Genomic DNA, 20,369 nt, shown 5'->3' on the forward strand with positions numbered 1-20,369 from the left:
CGTGGGGTTGATGACCTTAACCTTTGACTTTCAGATATTCAGTGCTTCACAGTAAAGCCCAAACTTGATCTGCCTCCTAAATTTCACCGGCCTGTGTCAGAGCAGATTGTAAGGTAATCAACCCATTTCCCCGACCCAACAGGAGGGTGGTGAGAGGCGTACACAGATCTCTTCTTCATAACTTCACCTGTCGAAGGATGCGTGTCAGCCTTTGATGAACTTTTCAGATGCTGTGTTTGCTTTGAAAAGCAGGGGAAGCTAATTTTCTTCAGCATCAAAGTGGGGAAAGAAGATGTGAACAAGTGTGGCTGGGAGGGTGGGAAGCCATCCCTTACCTGGGACTGAGACAAGGAGAGTCGGGGAGGAGGGGTACTCCAGTCTCCCTCTGACCCATCAGGTGAGAGACCCCCTTAGACTTTTTCTGCAGGGCACAGGCCCCGCCCCATAGCCCGAGACCTGAGTCTGTGTGCCTGCCTGGTGGCCTGAGTGTTTGTATCCCAGAAGGCAGGCAAAGGGACTCGGACACATGCTCCTGATGGAGAACCAGGTGGTGGGGGTGAAGAGACTCTTCACCTCTATAGCAGGGTGATTCTGTAATATGAGATTCAGAGGTGGGTTTTCAAACTCACAGGCCAGGTGTCCGAATCTGAGTGAGGTTGCATGTGTCTGCATTGAACTGCCCCTAACTTAGCAGTGGTGTAGAAACATACGCTAGACATCTCTTTGATGTTAAGAGTTTCTTTTTCCACTTGATCCTTGTTCACTGAAAAAAAGTAACCTCTTTGATGGCCAAATAATGCACAGGATATGCTGTTTGACATCCTACAGTTTGGCAGGTTGGGTTCTTCTGCAAAATTCACTACCATTTCTTTAACCATTCCTCAGCAAACATGGGAAATAAACCAGGACTTGGTTTATTGAGGAATGATATCTTTCATAAGGCTTAGATTTTTAAGTTTTGTGACATTTTTTTTTTTCTCAGAGAGAGGTATTAAGTGATAGTGAACCGTGGACACGCTCCTGTATTTCCCTTTGATGAGAATGCCTACCTGTGTTTCAGAGCAGGCAAATGAGTAAGCCTCCCAGCCTGCTTCTGGGGTGTGTGTGAAATCCACCCCCTCCCAAGGGAGAAAGGCTAACTGTCCATCCATGTCTACCACCCTTGGTGATTGCAGAAAGTGCCTCTTATAGATCTGCAGTTAAAATATACAAAACCTTTAAAATATAATCAAGATACATTCTTAGAAGTTTAATAAACTTGTTAAATTATTTAATACATTAATTATTGATGCATGAATTAAAATTTACAAATAACAAACACATGAATGAAAAACAAAGGCTTTTTTCGCCTCTCTCCTCTGCCTCACCTTTTCTCAGTTTTTGCCCGTTTCACCCTTACTCAGCATCTCCTCTCCCCTGAGCGTTGGCAGGGACAGAGACGAGGCAAAGGATCCAAGGTAATTTTTCCACCTGCCAACGTCTCTCCTGTGAGGCTGGTGGGGAGCAACAGCCCAGCTACTGCTCTAGGTCAAGGTTGGAGGTGTTTAAGGGATGCAATGACATGTAGGGAGACCAGATCCTGGGGCTAAAAGCAAATTGGCTGCTTCTCCGGTGAAATAGCTAATGATTTCTCTGTCTCTGCACAGTTTCTACAGAGTCAATGAGGTCCAGCGATTTGAATATTCTCGTCCAATCCGCAAGGGAGAGAAAAACCCAGACAACGAATTTGCGGTAAAACAACAAAAACTGCCTCCCTCCCCCCAACCTCATGCCACCAGTCACAAAACTGCCCGTCAAAAAAACCGTGTCTTCATAGACCCCACAGTGCAGGGTTTGATGCCCGTGTGCGTTATGCGCAGAGATCCTGACATACGACCCCTCCGAATCCAGTGAAATGATGACCATTGCACAGATGATGTCACCAGGGTCCCTGTGATGCTGTAGGAAGGTGACTGGCGCTTTGAGTCTTTCCGTGCTCAGAGCACACTCGCCTCCCGCCTGCGTGTACCTGAGCCTCCCTTTCGGCTCTGAGTCCTGGAGCAGGTGCTGGCGTCTCTGTCATGAAGAAGTCCACGGAGGCGCCGTGTGCTTATGTGGCTTTCTGCTGTTTGGGCATGCAGCCTGGAGGAGGGTTGTGCTCACTCTGCAGGCCCAGCCTGAGCTTCACTCTGGCACTACATGCCGGAGCAGGGTGCCCCCAGGCAACTGGGCAAAGGCCCGGGCAGTTCTCACGGTGTGGGCCGTCCTGAGCCTCGAGGGATGTTTAACAGCATCCTCAGCTTCCGCCCACGCGATGCCGGGTACAGTCTCCCAGGTGTGACAGTCCATCACAAATGTTTCCACACGTTGCTGAACATCTGTGCCTTGTTAAAAACACTGCATTAGAGACTGGAAATATTAATACAGGTTCTTGCAGCCTTTTAAAAAAATATAGGCATGGGGACTGCCCTGGAAGTCCAGTGGTTAACACTCTGGACCCCCCCATTGCCTGGAGACACGGGATTCCATCCCTGATCAGGGAACTAAGATCCTGCATGCTACCCAATGCAGCCTAAAAAACAAACAAACCAAAAATAAATAAATACAAATAAAATATATACACAGCCAGTTTAATGGATTCCATCTTGAAAAGGCATGAAATAAAACATTATTTGTTTATTTTAAATGTTATTATTTCTCTCTCCTCCTGCCCTGAAAAACCTCCTCTGGAAATCCCTAGATTGGCCGACATCTCAAGGCAGCCTTAGCTTTGTGGTCCCCTGGCAGGCACCTTGCCTGCAGGTATCTGGGGATGCAGGAGGGCAAAGCTGAACTAGCTCCTTGCTGCTGACCCAAAGGGCAGCTCAGAGCACTGTCAGCAAAGCTTCTACCACGTTCTCCGTTTCCTGCGGTCTTTCCATCCTCAGGGCCACACCTGTGGGCCTCCAGCCACAGCTCCTGAAAGGCCCTTTCCCTCCCCAGCCCAGCCTCCTGTGTGCCAACCAGGAGCTTGGAGTCGGGAAATAACCCCCCAGTGTCAACACTGGTTGTTTCAAACCCAGTCAGTCCCCTCTTTCTTGGTTGCTGTGGCTTCCTGCTCCTGTTTGGTGATGGGTTTCACTGTGGCATCGTCTGTGATGGGGAGAGGGACAGGTCCGCTCCCATTCCCCCAGGCCAGGGCCAGGCTTTACGGAAATCTCTGCTCTGATCATCTCGGCAGTAACTCGATCCGTGATGTAGCATCCTCCAGGCAGAATGTACGGGCCCTCCTTGAATTTCCCTCACGCCTCTCACATCTCACAGCCATGTAGGTTTTTCATACTGTGAAGGAAGAGACACAAGGAGGTCAGGCAAATTGCCGACGAGCGTGCAGCCGTTGGGGCAGAGCTAAGAATAACCGCGGCTCCTGACGCTGAAGCTGCGCTAAGCCTTAGAGCCAGGCTTTTTCTAAATGGTCCTGAAATCCTGTAATGGCCCCATTAGGTTCTCCCACACGCAGATGAGGCTTTCAGAAGCCACGGGCTTTAGTCCTTCACGGGCCTGACAAAGCTCCCGGCTTCCAGATAAGCCCTGGGGTTTGGTGGCCACAGGAAGCCAGGCTGGGGCCCAAGGCGGGGAAGCCTATGTACTGCCCTGCCAGGCCAGCCCGGGGGCTCAGAATGGCTCAGCGCCTCCAAACCTGGCCAGGGGGTGACGTTCTGGAACCCAGGGCCAGAGAAGAGGAGGAGGAAGGAGTCAGTGTGGAGCCTGAAGGCCCCTAGGAGGGTGCTGGCTTCGGGCGTTAGGGAGGAGAATAGTGAGCTGTGGCTGCAGGCAGCTCCAAACGTGCAGACTGCTGTCTCCAGACCGGGCCTGACCGCCAGCCCCTGGGGGCAGTAGGAGCCCGTGTCCCTAGGCCCCCCCCCCCCGCCGGGGCCTACCCTTTCCCCTCCTCTGCAGTCTGAGGTTTGGGGAGAATGCTTTTCAAGTTCCAGCCCAGTTTTCTGGAAATGCTGCCATTCCTCTATGCCATCTCTGTATATCTGGACCACTATGGACAGACTCAGTGATTATTACCGGTTTTGCCGGTAAAGGCCACCACCAGCTCGAAATCCTGCAGCAGGGGGCAGGATGGGAGGGTCGCTGTTTACTCTGCAGTGGAGTTCAGGGCAACCACGGGACAGAGGTGAAATTATGTGTATCAGCTTATACAGTTTCCCTCAACCTGAGATGTACCATTTCAGGAAGTGTGTGCACGCTTGTGTGTGTATGCTCCATTGTAGCCGACTCTGTGATCCCGTGGGCTGTAACCCTCCAGGCTACTCTGTCCGTGGGATTTTCCTGGCAAGAATGCTGGAATGGGCTGTCATTTCCTACTCCAGGGGATCTTTCTGACCCAGGCATCAAACCTGCGTCTCCTGCATTGGCAGGCAGAGTCTTTACCACTGCTCCAACTGGAAAGCCTCTTTAGGAAGAATACAGATTAATAAATGGTATTTTCACTGAAAGTACATGTATGCACTTACGAATGCTTAATAAGTAGCTTTAAACAGTAGATAGTAAAAGTTTAGGGTGTAATCTCTGGGTGGTTGGTGGTGGTGGTGGTTTGGTCGCTAAGTCGTGTCCAGCTGTTGCAGCCCATGGATTGTCCCCTCCAGGCTCCTCTGCCATGGGATCTCCCAGGCAGGAATTTCCTTCTCCATCATCTCTGGGTACTGGGTGATTTTTCTGCCTTCTACTTCCATGTCTTTGTTTTCTGATGTAAGCATATGTCATACAAAAAAAAAAAAATCATTAAAATGCTGACTGATTTTATCAGAATGTGCAAGGTCACGTTTACGAAGCCCAGTCTTCCTCAATGGATTTGCATCCTCAAGTTTCTTTTGAACACTGAATAAGGCTAATGTTAAACTTATCAGAGCCTTTCCAAAAATCTGCTCACTCAGAGGGAACCTCCCCTGTTTGGATGCAGATAATTCTTCCTGACTCATCTGTTATATTTTTCTTTTCCAAATACCAGGGAAGTGGGCGCCACTGGCCAGGTAACAGGTGTCGTGTGTGATGGTCTGGCTTCAGCAGAGTGTGAGGTGTACCGTGGGTGGCTGGTGACCTTGCCTCCCAGAGCCTAGCAGATCCCCCTGAGGGCAGAAGCTGTTAGCCGCCTGCAACATCCGTCTTCTAACCGCCTTGGGTCTGTGTTCCCTTTGCAGAATATGTGGATTGAGAGGACCATATATACCACGGCATATAAACTTCCTGGCATTCTGAGGTGGTTTGAGGTCAAGTCTGTTTTCATGGTAAGTACCCCCTGCAGAAGGACTGCCCATCACCCCTCTACTACGGTCTGACCCAGCCTGTTCCCCAGGCCTGTCACCTGCTCACCTGGCCAGCACACATCCTGCAGACCCCATGTCAGGCTTAACCCAGAATCTCTCTCCCTGCCCACAAATACTGCAGTGGAAATGCTGTAATCACAGCCACCTCTAATGTAGAACAAAACCAAAGAATTAAGATTTCATCTCTTCTTACAAAATATTTAAACACAGCCCTCACTGTGCTGTTTTGACAGTTCTTTCTGCTCACAAAATGAAAAGTTTAAGACAAATTCCAGTTCATATACACGTTTTAAGATCTTTCTTCCTGATGGTTTTATTGTCATTTACATGACAAACAACTTGATTAATAGTACTTACTCATTTCAAATAAAAATGGCTTGAGAATATACCCCTCCCCCCTGCCCACACTTTTTAAAGAAAGAATGACTTGCATCTCATTAGCTAAACGTTGCTATTAGACAGTTTTAATGACAGGAACCCGAGTTGGGCCAAAGATTCTTGTTGAATGTATAGCAGCAGCGGCATACCGACAACTGTCAGTATAAAAAGATCCAGTTAGAATATGTATGCTTTGTCCTGTGTCTCAACGCCTTGGGTATTTACCTGGCAGGATCTGGTGAGAACCACCATTCTGTTTACCATGAGGCCCCTTGGATGCTCCTGATTCATCCATCCTAAGACATTATGGCTGCACCCTCTCTTCCCAGCCTTGTTTCCATCTTGACCTTCGTCCTCACCGGCTGAGCTCTGGGCCTCTGGCTCAGTGTGCCTGTGGTCAGCCACTTCCCCTTCCCCAAACCCCAGCGCCCTCTCCCCCTGCTCTGAAGCCCACCCAAGGGCTATGTGCCCCCATAGCTGCCTGACGGGCCCTGAGCTGGGAAAGGCTCGGGAGACGCGTGGCAGGTGGCAAAAATGCAAGCCTTTGCTGGCACCGTTTGGAGCTGGTGATGTACGTGGGTGGGAGATGCACCAGGACTTTCCGTAAACAGGCACAATCCTATCTTCCTAATGAGCCTCTGCCCCTAAGCTGTTTGTAATCAGGGATTCTGGGAGCCAGCCAGGGTGTGCGAGGAAGGCGCTTAACAGCTCGAGGTGGAGAGGGGCAATCCCTGATTTTCAGGATGTGGTTCTGCTGTGGGCTGTGTTGGCCCTTTTTTTAGTGAACTTAGAGGGCTGGAAACTGAATAATCCCCGGATGGCATGACTGAAATAATCCTGCTGTCAATACCACGGGCCCGTCTTGCCGTGTGTCTGCCTCCCAGCACAGACCAGCATGGGATACGGTGTGGGCAGCAGCTGACCCTCTTGGTTTGATGAATCTAGGACACCGTTCTTTCTTGAGGCCAGCGGGGTCAGCCACAGGGAGTCAGCAGTCAGTCAGGAGGGAATTCTGCCCTGGAGAGTCCATGTGGCTGAGTTATGTGCGCGGGAGGGTGTGTTCAGGGTGCGACCGGGCCAGGTGTCGGGCTATGACACCAGTCCTGGGGTACGTGTTTGTCTGGGGTGCATGCGGGACCGGGGCACCCTCAGTGGCCGGCACAGGGTTGGCCTCCTCCCTGAATGTCACCGCCCCTCCATCGGGTCATGGGCAGGCTCCTTGACAAGCAGGGGCTTCCTGCCTAGCCGCTGAGGGAGTTGTTCCGGGAGCTGGCCGCAAGCAGGACTGTCTGTTCTCTGAGCGTCTCTGCACCTCCATCTCCCCTCTGCTTCTCAGACAGCCCCCAGGGGCTGGAGCAAGAAGAAAACAGGCAGCTCTGCTTTGCCATTTGCTAAAGACACCCTCGGGTCCCTGGCACAGGCGGGAGGACCCAGCACACTGGCCTTGGGGAGGGCAAGGCCCACCTTATCTTGTGTTGAGTTCACCCCTGGACGTGGCTCCAGGGCCTAACCTTGGGTCCATTGGAGGGAGGCCAGGCGTGAAGGTGTCGTTATTGTTTTAAACCCAATCGCATTCTCCTGGCAGTTAGAGCTGAACCAGAGAGGAGGGTGGGGCTGGGCCTCACGGAGTCCTGCGGGGCCCCCAGAGAAAGAAGGTCCTTGGCAGTGTGGGCAGAGGTGGACTGCCCTGCCTCCCGCCCTGAAGGTCCTGCTGGCCGGCGGCCGGTTTTGCGAGGGAGGCCTGTGAGGTCCAGCTGAAGTGGTGCCCCAGGGCTGGGGGAGATCTTTTGTTCCTGGAGGGCACGTGATCTCAGGTGGAGACCGTGGTGGGACCTCTCCACCCCTCCCCCCCCCCCACCACTTCTCTGACCAAGCAGGTCCAGGGGGGCTTGCAAAGTGCCCAGACCTCCTGCCTCAGGGACAGGACAGATTGCCCCAAATTCCTCAAAACAAGCAGCGGACAAGACCGTGGCTAAAAGCCCTCATCTGTGAAGCAGATCAACTTTATTAAAGCACCACTCGGGGCTGTGTTCTCCCAGGATGACCATATGTGTACACACATGCATGCATGCACACACATGTATACAGGTGAGTGTGGGCACACACGCACCCCAGGACCAGGTGGCCTTGCATTGTGCCTTTGGATACATGGGGACCGGGTCAGTGGAGCCATATAAGACACACACGCCAGGCTCCTCTTGTTGGGTGATGAGAGACCTTGCCCCGAAGACCCACTGGAAGGAAACGTACACAGGGAGTAGGAAGCCCGGGCCACAGTCGGGACGCCCGTCCTCTGGCGAGGAGCTGGGGGCATGGGCAAGGGCCCCGCAGGGCGGGGCGGAGTGGGGCGGGGCAGAGCGCGGCGCAGTGTGGCCGCCTGCCCGAGCCATCTCTGTCCACCCCCTTCCGCAGGTGGAGATCAGCCCCCTGGAGAACGCCATCGAGACCATGCAGCTGACCAACGACAAGATCAACAGCATGGTACAGCAGCACCTGGACGACCCCAGCCTCCCCATCAACCCGCTCTCCATGCTCCTGAACGGCATCGTGGACCCCGCCGTCATGGGAGGCTTTGCCAACTACGAGAAGGCACGTGACACGCCGACTTCCTCGCTGCAGCCCCGCCCCCGGGGACAGGCTCGCTCCAAACCCCGCCTCCAAGCCCAGAGACCTCGCAGGGCTCTCTGAAATGGGCCAAACCCCGCCCACTCCCCGGGGGCAGTCAAGACCCCACCCAGGCAGGCTGGCCTGGACATCGTCCCCGCTCCCCTACTGGGCTGTGCTGATGGAGAGTGACCCTCCTGACTGTCCAGAGACCTGGGGTTATCAAAGACCAAAATATACAGTTGCGGTGAAAGACAACGGCATTAGAATATTTAGAATAGCTGGGGGACTGGTGCAGTGGGGACAGCCAGCTGATCTCCCTGGAAAAATATCTCAGTAAGAGGGAGCTGAAGTTGAAGGTCATGGGCTGGGGGTCTAGACACAGGGGTCCGCCTGATTTTGTGCATGGCATTTGCAGCCGTGATGTGGCCGTGGCCATCCGCTTCTCGGTGTCCGAGGCTGTTCGAGGCTGTCCGGAATCAACAGCAGCAGAGTTGAGGCTCTGCACAGAGAGAGTTTGCTAGCCCCTCTGGTCTAGATGAAGGGGAAACTGAGGCAGGAAGGGCGCTGCCCGAAGGTGGGCCGTGAGGAGACAGAGAGGTGATGCTGCGTCCCAGCCATCCTCGGGTGCAGAGCAGGCTCAGGTGACAGTCACGGCCCAGGAGCAGCTGGGGATACCGGCCATGACCTGAGCTGGGGGGTCAGCAGCAGCCTAGCTGGGCTCTGTGGACGGGGTCTCCGCAGTGAGTGAACAGAGTCCTTCAGCTGTATTGGCCTTCCCGGATGTTTTGGTAGAGAAGACCCCACCTGGAGGGCGTGAGCCTGGTTAAGGCAGGGCTGAGGGTCTGCGTTCCACACGGCTCTCTCGCCAGGCCTGGGGAACTCAGATGTGCCAAACCACCTGCTGCCGGGGCATGTTGGTGAGCTCAGCCACTCTCTGTGTCCCCACCAGGCCTTCTTCACAGAGCGGTACCTGCAGGAGCACCCCGAGGCCCACGAGAAGATCGAGAAGCTCAAGGACCTGATTGCTTGGCAGGTAAACATCTCAGCAGCTGTAGGGTCGGGGTGGGGAAAGCTGAGCCTGGCAGCAGATCCCCTTGGGCCTCCTTAGCACCCCTGCCAGCCGCCACGGAGTGCACACAATCGTGTTTGTACCGGATAAACCCACCCGCTGCGGCTGCGATTAACTGGACTCCTGGCCGTTGTCATGAATGTAAACACCTAGGGTGTTCACTTTTGCAAATGAGCTGAGTCTGTTTCCTCCCCTCGGTTGGTGTATCCACTGGAAAATCTTTGGCATCAACAGAACAGAATGTTGGGGGCGAGGTCAGGGGATGACTCCCAGAAGTCATGGCCCCAGCCTGTCTCAGGTGGGTGGTATGGCAGCTGGGGGTGGGGAACCACTAAGTGCCCACCCTCCTATCCCCTCCGCCAGTGGTCAGGGTTGGGGGGAGTGTCCCAGATGTAATTCTGCATATTCTTGGGCTTTTCTCCTTGTGCTCCTGAGGACTCTTGGTGCTTCCTTCAAGGGACGTGGTCTCGAAAGGCTGGGAATCTCTGGAGGGTGTCCTGGGCTCCATGGGACATTCCTGGCTCCTGAGTCTGCGCTTCTGGGGTCTTTGTGAGCCCAGTGTAGTGGGAATGTCCAGACCCAGCTCCTGTGGGAGCTCTGCCCACCTGCTCTGGACTTCAGGCAGCTGACTCCTTTCAGTTCAGTTCAGTTCAGTCACTCAGTCATGTCTGATTCTTTGCAACCCCATGGACTGCAGCACGCCAGGCCTCCCTGTCCATCACCAACTCCCGGAGCCTACTCAAACTCATGTCCATCGAGTCAGTGATGTTATCCAACCATCTCACCCTCTGTCGTCCCCTTCTCCTCCCGCCTTCAATCTTGCCCAGCATCAGCTGGCTCTTTAGGCTTCCTTTTCTCCCATGGGAGGCAGGGAGGGCACTGCTGATCTGTGCCCTGTGTGCCAGGCTGAGGGCAGGGAGCTGAGGGAGGTGGAGACCAGGGTTACCCTGTGCCTGGGTTGCACCATCCCACCACAGCCCGGGCATCCCAGCTCTTCCTCCTGATGAGCGCTTTGTGGGCACCAGCTCCTGGCCTCCCTGGAGCCTCACTGTCCTGGCTTGTCCACCATCAGCACGTGGGTTACAGGACCTGTTAGGGCAGAGCGGGGCTGGGTTTTGGTTTCAAGCCAAGTTACAAGTACTTACTTTACATATATGATATATGTATATATATGGTTGTGATAAAGTGTATGTAACATACAATTGACCACCTCAGTCATTTCTAAGTGTACAGTTCAGTGTCATCAAGTCCATTCACTTCATTGTGCAGCCATTACCACCATTGTCTCCAGAACTTTCTCATCTTGCAGAACTACTCAGCACCCAATAAACAATAATTCCCCATGCTCCACACCCCTGGAAACGACCACCCTGCTTTCTGTCTCTATGCATTTGATTATTCTGTGCACTCCTGCTAAGTCACTTCAGTTGTGTTCAACCCTTTGCAACCCCATGGACTGTAGCCTGCCAGGCTCCTCTGTCCATGGGATTCTCCAGGCAGGAATACTGGAGTGGGTTGCCATTTCATCCTCCAGGGGATCTTCCCAACCAGGGATCAGATCCTCAACTCTTATTTTGATTATTCTAGGGACTTCATATAAGTAGAATCTTATATTGTTTGTCCTTTTGTGACTGGCTTATTCCACTTGGCATAGGTCTTCCAGGTTCACCCATATTGTAACATTTCAGAATCTCGTTCCTTTTTAAGGCCGAATAATATTCCACTGTCTGTATAGACCACATGTTACTTATCTGTTCATTCATTGATGGGTGCTTGGGTTGCTTCCATCTTTTGCTGTTGTGAACAGTGTTTTTATGAGCACAGGTTTACAAAAACCTGCTCTGTTTCCAACTTTCACTTCCTTTGGGTATGTACCCAGCAATGGGATTGTTGGATCAGGTGATGAGTCTATTTTTAAATTTTTGAGGAATCACCATATTGTTTTCCATAGCAGCTGCACCATTTTCCATTCCCACCACCTGTCAGGCACCATGGTTCCAATTTCCCCACATCCTCATCAACATTTATGTTCTGGTTTTCTTTTTGTTTGTTTTATAACAACCATCCTAATGGGTGTGACCTAGGCATTTGATATCAATTTGACCTTGCAGTTCTTCTCTGGTAAGACACCTTGAGTGCTGAATTTAAGGGAACTTTTTACACGATGGTTTCTTTGGACCGGATACCAGCTTTGTGTAGGCAGTCTCCTTCTCTAACTAAGAAAAAGATGGAGAGGATTTACAGGTCTGAGTGATTCCATTTTAGATGTTGAGGGAACCAAAAGGTACAAAATTCAAAACTCTACTGAAGGCTGTAAAACCATTGCTACACAAAAACTAGTCTGGTCTACAAAAAGTTATATTGATTTTTTTTTCCTGTAAGCTTTTACAGCAAATTGGATTTTAAGAGTTTCAGGCCCTACAGAGGAAAGTAATTTGTTCCCCAGAGAGAACTTTATGTCAGCACTATGTCATCAACCCTAATAACTATATTAAAGGATGAATTTTAAAGCAGTTCACAGGAAAGTTGAAAAAAAAAAATCTGTTTTCTGCCACTTCATTAAATCAAAGAGTGATGAAAAATACATATTCAAAACATTACCTGTGATCTTGCTTTCATTGGCTGATGTTTTGAAAATCCATATTTTAATATCAGTAATTGAGTCATATGGTCAGTAACAGAGAGAGGTTTGGGGTTACTGGGATGCTTTCTTCTGGTTTTGTTAATTTGTTTGATTTGTTTTTCTTCCCTGAAGCTCCATTAGGGCACAGCGAGGTTTTCCTCCTGGGAATCCCAAGGATTCCTGGGCAGAGTTTCCATCCCTGACGTACAGTCAGCTTATCTCAGTGCCTGAAATCGTTTGCGAAGGCTGGTTATTGAGCTCCAGGCAGCTCCCGGCTCTGCTGTTGCCTCTGCTAAAGCACAGGCTGCTGAGCCCTTGCAGGCGGGAGTTGGGGGGCCGGTTGCGTGCGTGAGGCTCTTCAGGTTTGCAGCTGACACCAGGTCGGCCGCGAGCCCCAGCCCCTTCCTCAAAGGCACAGCTCCATCTTTCCGCAGATACAGCTGTCTCACTGAGCCTCCTGCTGTGGGTCTGAGGATGAATCCGTGTAGGCTCAGACGAGCCCGCTGAGGTGCCTGCATATGCCTCTTCTGAAATGCACAGACAGGAAAGCCTAGACCCTCTCACCATCCCCAGCTAATGACACGCCTTTCTGAGGTCACCGGGGGTGGTGCTCCTGGAGCACTTCGCGCTGCTTCTAAATGCTCTGTGCCACCAGCAGGCCGTGAATCCGTGTAGGAGACACACAGAAGCAGATTTCACATATAGCGCCACTCTTTTGAGAGCCGGCCGTGTGCTCACTTTGAGCAACTCAACATGTGACTTTGCTGGGCTTTCCAGGTGGCTCAGTGGTGAAGAATCCATCTGCCAACACATAAGACACAGGTTCGATCCCTGGTTGGGGAAGATCCCCTGGAGAAGGAGAGGGCTACCCACTGCAGTAGTCTTGCCTGGGAAATGCTTTGGACCAAGGACCCTGGCAGGCTAGTCTGTGGGGTTGCACAGATTCGGACATGACTGAGCACGCACCTGAGGACACGTGTGGCTTTGGGGACGTCCTCCTCCCCCTCTGAGCTCTGGGAAACTCTTTAGATGCTCCAATTCCTGGGACCCACTCTAGACCAGATCAGGACTGTGGGTTCAGGAATCTGCCTGAGAGATGTTGATGCTCAGCATGCTGGAGTCCAAAGACCCTTCCAGGCCTCAGTCCATGGCTGCCGTTTGTGTGCTAAGCACCTTGTATGTTGGAGTGTTTGCACAGAGCATCTCTTTATTCATAGCCTCAGTTCAGCCCCAAGCGGACACAGAACAAGGGCCCCATCCAACCCCGTTTGTGGAAAGGTGTAACTGACCAAGGTCGGGGACCAGGTGGAAGGGTCAGTTTCACCTGCCAAATTGCCCGTCATTCAGTCCCAAGCCCTGAACCAAAAGGTCCTCACTTTAGTCCATCAAGTAGCTTCTTTGATGTCAAGCATCTGGCCAATTAAGAGTTTTGGCAAACCAACAAAAAAAAAATCACAGAAATGACTCGGCTTCATTTTGCACGTTTGAGAAAGGTCCATTCTGCAGCAGGACGCCTTCAGTGTCTGCAGTGGCTGGGCTGTCACCTTGAGACCGCACCCCATCCTTGCTGCACCCCTATCTGTGTCCAGGGTAGACAGGACACATTCCCTGTCCCACCGCATGTTGTTCCCAGCCTGCCGTTGCCGACCCCCAGGAATCAAAAAGATTTCTGTTAGCGTCATCTCCTGCTGAACCTGAACAAGCTGCAGCTAGCCCCTGGAGGCTGCCATCTGCGAGAGTAATAGGCATAGGAAAGTAAAAGGTCCGTCTCGTTCGAAATCTTAGCTGCACACTGTCCTCCTGGTGATAATGGCCGGGAAGGGATGCCTGGAGTTTACCTTGGGTGGAGACTCGGCTGTCAGCCGAACACGCTTTGTGCCAGTGCCGCCCGAGAGGAGGCTGAGGGGCTCACACCCGGGGGGGGGGCTCGCTTACCCGTCCTCGCCCCGAGCACCGCAAGAGGCTCCAGCTGCTTGCTCTAAATGGCAGCAAATACACTTTGTGCGTTGATTGATCCTGATAAGATTTCTTGAATTTGTTCACATGAAATTCAATTGTGGACTTATTATCCTTCTTACTAATAAATCTGCTCATCTACGTTCGTGTTCTGTCATATTAAGAAAATCTGTTTTTAATCAGTATTTTGATTCAATTATAAATTATTAAGAGGCAGCCTCTTAGCTTGATTGCACTGGAGAGCATGTAGCTCCCAGTTGGAGCCTCGGGGGATGCAGAAGCTGGGGGAAGAAAGGAGCCTTCCTGACACCCACCCCCAACGGCAGGGACTCTGGAGGGTCTCTGGGGCCGGGGAATAAAAATGTCTCTACGACACGTTTAAAGGTCAGCTACATCTCCATGATCCGATGTGAAGCGTTGGCGTGGATATTTGTGACAGCAGTGTTGGCAGAGAGGTGATTATTTTTAGTTTTAAGGAAGGATAAATTTGGTTTTCCTTTCCAAATAAGAATACCCTTCAGGACTATAGATCACATATAATTCGGTTTTTACATTTTGGAATAGAACTGTCAATTGCCTGTAGAGGCAATATTCTTAGCGAAAGAATCTTTGCACTGCGACATGGCCCTTTGCAAGTTATGGCTGTGCGTGCGTGCTAAGTCACTGCGGTCGTGTCCGATTCTCTGTGACCCCGTGGACTGTAGCCCGCCAGGCTCCTCTGTCCATGGGGATTCTCCAGGCAAAAATACTGGAGTGGGTTATAGAGGCAATATTCTCAACAGAGGAATCTTGGCACTGTGACATGGCCCTTCATGAGTACATCAAGTTACAGCCAAACAAATCCAAAATGCGGTTCTTCTCAAATTCAGGTGGAAAGCACAGGCCTGTCTCTTCTGGGGTTGATGGTCAAATGCAAGTCAGGCAAAGCAACGACACAGCCATGCACTGCACACCGCACTAGACGTGTCCGATTTAAGACACAGATGCGTTTCATTTACACATTTTGGTTTGGGAGAGTAGCGTGCCTGGCTGATGAATTTCATCAGCTGGTGTGATTGGAAAACCAAAACAGACGGATTTTGCACAGGGCTTGCCACTTTCTGCCCGGTGTGCATTGCTGCCTCGAGACCATCAAACAGGAGATAAGGAATGTCAACCGGTATGTTTTTCAGATTCCCTTTTTGGCCGAAGGGATCAGGATTCATGGAGACAAAGTCACGGAGGCACTGAGGCCGTTTCACGAGAGGATGGAGGCCTGTTTCAGACAGCTGAAGGAGAAAGTGGAGAAGCAGTACGGCGTGCGCACCATGGTGAGTGGCCGGGGTCGGGGGCACGCCGCTGCATCAGGCCGTCTGACCGCCGCAGCCCCCCAGGGCGGAGCACCCGAGTCCTGCCCGTGATGCCCGCTTAGGCGGTGGGCCAAGGCACCTCTGCCCCTTCCTCAGGTCCTCTGCCAGCGAACCTAGTCACCTCCTTTCCGTAACTGGAAACGTCTGGGTGAGCAAGCCTGAGTAAATGTGCTTGGTCACCAAATACCCTGCCCACGGCTGTGAACGCAATCTCCCCTTAGAGTCATGGAGCCACAGAAAAATCTCATCGACCTGCGGGCCTCGGGCTGGTTCATGGAAACCCTACTTCCAATCCCACAGCATAGGCAGAGGGTTAAACCACACACAGGATAACAGCACTCATGACGTCCCGTAGCTGAGATGGAGCCTGTGCCCACACCAAGGTCAGAGTCGTTGAGGGGGGAGCAGTTCGCTGAGGTCTGAGACTTACCTCCTGGAGGAAGTGGCCTTTGATTTAGTTCAAGGAGGAAGTGGCCATCGATCTAGGTCAAGGATAAGCTGCAGGAGGTGGGCAGGACGCTGCCCGGAGAGGAGACCCACTCAGCAAAGGCTGGTGGCAGGAATCTGAATGGCAAGCCAGGGGCTGGTGCGGACACAGCCACGCCTTGGGCAGAAGACAATTTGTAGGGCAGACTCGGAAAGATACCTGGCCTCACAGAGCCTGGACTGCTGGGAGACTCTGTTCCGAGGTAAAGGGCAGACCTGGGCTTTTATTAAGAGTTTGTGTAAGGTTTCTGAGCCAGGGCTAACATCAAGAGCATCATAAAAGAGTGGCTGGTAATTTTTTTATATACTGTATGTGTCTTTTTTGGTTTTGGGTTTTTGTTGTATTTTTTTTTATAATGTTGGAGAATGACTGATTATCAATGTTGTGATAGTTTCCAGTGTCTGACTCTTTGCAACTCCGTGGACTGTAGCCCTCCAGGCTTCTCTGTCCATGGAATTTTCCAGGCAAGAATACTAGAGCCAGTTGTTATTTCCTTCTCAAGGGAATCTTCCCCACCCAGGGATCGAACCCTCGTCTCTTACGTCTCCTGCATTGGCAGGCAGGTTCTTTACCAGCTGAGTCACCAGGAAAGCCCAGTTTCAGATGCACAGCAGACATACACATAAATGTATCCATTCTGCCCCAAACTCCGCTTCCATCCAGGCTGCCACATAACATTGAGCAGAGTTTCCATCCTTACTGATGCAGAGTACCTGCTGGTTTAAGGCTTGTGGTGGGCTTGAGACAGTCTTCGTGATCTGGGTCTTAGCATCTCTGGGGGCAGGGCCAGGCATCACACCTCAGAGTGCTCCCGTGGTGTGCAGTTCAGAGCATCACTTCCGTACTTATTCAGGGCCTCTGGGAATCTTGGTGCATCCTAGCCTTGACTGTGGGCTTGGGAGGTGTCTGGCTGAGCAGATGGTCCCCTTTCTCTACTGTTCAGAGGTGAGCATCAGTGTGGCAAAAAGAGGCAGTGAGACCTCTTCTGGTCTCCTGGAATCCCATGCCCGCTGGCATGGATGGGGTGTCTGCAAGCAGGTCTAACAGGTTATTCTGCAAAGGGAAGGCAGGCTGAAGTGGTTATCCCACTGCTCAGGACCCAGGGCCCTCTACCCCCTAAAGAACCACATGTCCAACCAGGCACGCCATTCTGGCTTCTGTTTAGCCCAGCTCCAGCTGTCTGCCATTCTCAAAAGTTCTCTGCTGCTCTCTGTTGAACTGACTTTTTCTTTTTCCACACATCTGTCTCACTTAGCAAACGCTAACTTACCGTGCTTACCATGAGCCTGGGACCTTTCTGAGTTTTTCATTTTGCAAGTAGGAACTGCAGCCTGAGGAAGGAGGTGCTATGGACATTTCGAGGTGGGGGAACTCCACCTCTTTTAGAGGTGGAGGAAGCTGAGAAGGTCCCCTAGCCTGAGGCCTCATGCTTGTCAGTGGCAAAGCTCTTCTTCTCTTGCCCTTGTGGTTGGAGACAAGTCGGGAGCAGGACTCTTCCTGAGATGGGTTGCACTCCCCCAACACTGCGCCAAGCACTGCTGGCCATGCACGGGCCCAGTGCCTCCAAGCCCGGGACCTAGTGCCCATCAGATGAGGTGTCTGTGGGCTTGGCCAGAGCAGAGCATGAGCTGAGAGTAACTCAGCTGCCAGGCTGTGGTCCAAAGACCCAGCAGGCGGGAATCCAAGACTGTCCGCCCCACAGGAGCAGCTCCAGATGAACAGGCTTAGGAATCAGGGTGCTCTCCTGCCTGGCCGCCCTGGAGGACCCCTCATGCAAGTCAGAGTCCTCGAGCCGCGCTTGATCACTTTGGAGCTTGCAACTCATTACAATCAGCGTCGAGTGGCCGGAAGAGTCTCAGAGTGCATCACGGTGCACCTCTTTCAAAGTCTGACGCCACTTTTAATTCTTTCTAAGAAATAAGCATTTGTGCAAGCTCCATGTTCTCTTTCTAAGTGAAACGCTTCCTCTTTGATCAATCATTTCCTGTATATTTCAAAATGACAGAAATCTGTCTGGCTCATCAGAACATCCTTCATATCCCTGTCTTCTGCTGTGATTCATTATTTCAGTGCAGGCTTGCTCTTGAGCACGGGGGCGGGGGGTGGGCAGCAAGGCGGGCTGTCATGTGGGCGGCGGTCTGCCATCCTTAGCTGGCAATAAGCCATTTGCACCACACTCTGAGACGGCATCTTCTCCACCAAAGTCCTGCTGCTTCGTAGGGCAGCCAGAGCATCTTGGGAATGCCATCAGGAACAGAATTAGGTAAGGGTGCATTTCCCACCCATGGTGCCTTGTCCCCCCGGAGCTGCCTTCCTGAGTACCCCCTTCATCCTGGGACCCCCAAAGGCAGCTTCTACAGCCAGCCTCCCTTGAGCAGACAAGAAGCCTGATACCCTGTCATTCTCTGAAAAATGTGGTGATAAAATGCAGTGTGGAATGAAGCTTTCCCTTCTTATCTACTTTGAGAACTTTCAAGCATCTCAGAATACTTTAAAAAGCAATATACTATCATCCAGTTTAAAAAAAAGATGGATTTAAAAATAAAAACCCCATAGAAAGGACATAAACCATTTTGTCAATTTTTCTGAGCCAGCCTAAGCCGTAGAAAGGGAAGACGTGGATGCCCTCTGACTCCTAATCCGTGAGCAGCTCCATCAGACCCCAGTCCAGCCCGCTCAGTTTTGGCTGCATCCTGCCAGCCCTGGGCTCTGAGGAGCCGCCGCTTCCCAAAGGAAAGCACGGGACCCCCAGCTCCTCTTGCTGCTTGAGGAGGCGTGCAGAGCCTAGGGCCCCCAGAGTAGAGGCCACGAGCCTCAATCACGTTCAGCATTGGCCCTGTGCCTTCACTGGCCCTTGGCCATACAAGAGGTATCTGTCCACAGGCTCCTGAAAGAGGGTTCCGAGTTTGTCCTCCAGTCCTTCCTTCTCTGGTTCGTTCAAGTCTGATGAGACCAGGGAGCCTCCCGTGGCCCTGCCCTTTCTCCATGGTCATCCTCTATCGCTTTCTGCATCACCTGGTTGCGGCCCTGAGCTCAGACCCACCCGTCCACCTGCCTCTGGGCCCCTCCACCCGTGTGCCCAGAGGAGCCCATGCTGTCCACCCCCTCTGCTCCCCGAGCTGGTCCTGCTCCACCATCATCAGCAGACAAGACGCCAGGAGCCGCTGTTCATCCTTCTCGAGTCCCTGCCACGGTGTCCACAGACGGGGCTGCGGCCCACCCGTCACCCCTGCCTCCAGGACTTCCCCTCCAGCCCTCCCTCGGGGTTTCCCAGGTGGCTCCGCAGGAAAGAGTGCCTGCCAGTGCGGGAGATGGAGGAGACACGGGTTCGATCCCTGGGTTGGGGAGATCCCCTGGAGGAGCAAGTGACAACCCCCTCCAATCATCTTGCCTGGAAAATTCCATGGACAGAGGAGCCTGGCGGGCTATAATAGTCCACGGGGCCAAAAAGAGCTGGACGCATCTGAACGACTAAACACCACTAAACGACTAAAAACCAAGAGGGCCCCCTCCACCATTGCCAGGGAGACTTGTTCCAGTGGTTTTCTTGCTAGGATCCGTGGAACCCTGGGGTTCCTCAGAGGCCGCTAAGTGGGGTGTTCATCGGGAGGGTAAGCTGATAACCCCCACCTCCAGAGAGAAGTTCCCCTCGCCCTCTTCTGTATTCTGGAGTTCAACAGAATATTCCAACCAAGCGAAGAGTGGCTGGTAAGGCTTGGAGGGCAGTCAAGGTGCCGGGCTCTGGGCGGTGACCTTGAGGCTGCATGTCCTAGAGTACCCCATCTCTCCCCCTCCCAGCTGGCCCCATGCCCTCCCTCCTAACCCACCCCAGACCCCCCTCCCAGGGGCCAGCCTGTCATCCCAGTGGGTTTCCAGCCCACAGCTGGCCTTGTGCAGCATTTGGAAGGGACGTTTCTAGAAGATTGTGAAACGGGCATGTGTCTCACCATACCCCCACGACGCCCCATCACCATGGTTAAACTCAGTGAAACCAGCCATCCCCAGGACACCATGGGCAGTTCGCACCCGTGGTGGGCGTAGGTGGGGCCTTCCGGACCAGCCTGGAGATGCGGATGGTGACTGCGTGCATCCTGGGACAGGCGGGCGTGTGCTCCCGTGAGGGGCTGGAGCGTGTCTGTGCTTCGTGTCTATAACACGAGCGGGGCGCTGGAGGCTGCCATTCGTGCAGCCGCCCTGCCTGTCACCTGCGTCATTGCAGGGCGTCCTCGCCAGCCTCTCAAGGTGACATGACTATCCCCTGTGTGCTCAGGAGGAAGCTAGGTGCCCGAGCGGTTCCTTGTTTCATGCGAGGTCACGCAGTCCGGGCCAGGACCAGCATTCCCACCTGGTGATCGCCCTGCCCCCAGCTCGTTGCCTGTCCTGCTGCAGGGGCACCGATGTGCCCTCTCTCAGAATGTCCTGGCAAAAATTGAGCTACCCGATAAGGACTGGGAGGCCCTGGTGGCTTCAGATGAAAAACCAGAAGTCCTGGCTGCTCAATGCCTAGAGGCTCTGCCGGGTCAAGAAGGGCCTGCGAGGTGAATGGCCCAGGAGGAGGGCCCAGGGCCACTCTCAGTGCGTGCCCTGCTGACACAAGACCACCAGT

General features: G+C 52.7%; 1 protein-coding gene across 2 annotated transcripts in view; it reads left to right on the forward strand.

The window, feature by feature from the left end:
- Positions 1 to 20,369, forward strand: part of DOCK1 (dedicator of cytokinesis 1) — a 545,853-nt gene that overhangs the window by 505,666 nt on the left and 19,818 nt on the right. For both annotated transcript variants that reach the window (XM_070470415.1, XM_070470416.1), the window contains exons 42-47: positions 35 to 113; positions 1,647 to 1,731; positions 5,169 to 5,255; positions 8,085 to 8,261; positions 9,229 to 9,312; positions 15,100 to 15,237. In XM_070470415.1, the coding sequence (XP_070326516.1) occupies positions 35 to 113; positions 1,647 to 1,731; positions 5,169 to 5,255; positions 8,085 to 8,261; positions 9,229 to 9,312; positions 15,100 to 15,237 (650 nt within the window). The remainder of the gene's footprint in view (positions 1 to 34; positions 114 to 1,646; positions 1,732 to 5,168; positions 5,256 to 8,084; positions 8,262 to 9,228; positions 9,313 to 15,099; positions 15,238 to 20,369) is intronic.

Source organism: Odocoileus virginianus, chromosome 7 (genome assembly GCF_023699985.2).
Source record: "Odocoileus virginianus isolate 20LAN1187 ecotype Illinois chromosome 7, Ovbor_1.2, whole genome shotgun sequence".
NCBI lineage: Eukaryota > Metazoa > Chordata > Mammalia > Artiodactyla > Cervidae > Odocoileus > Odocoileus virginianus.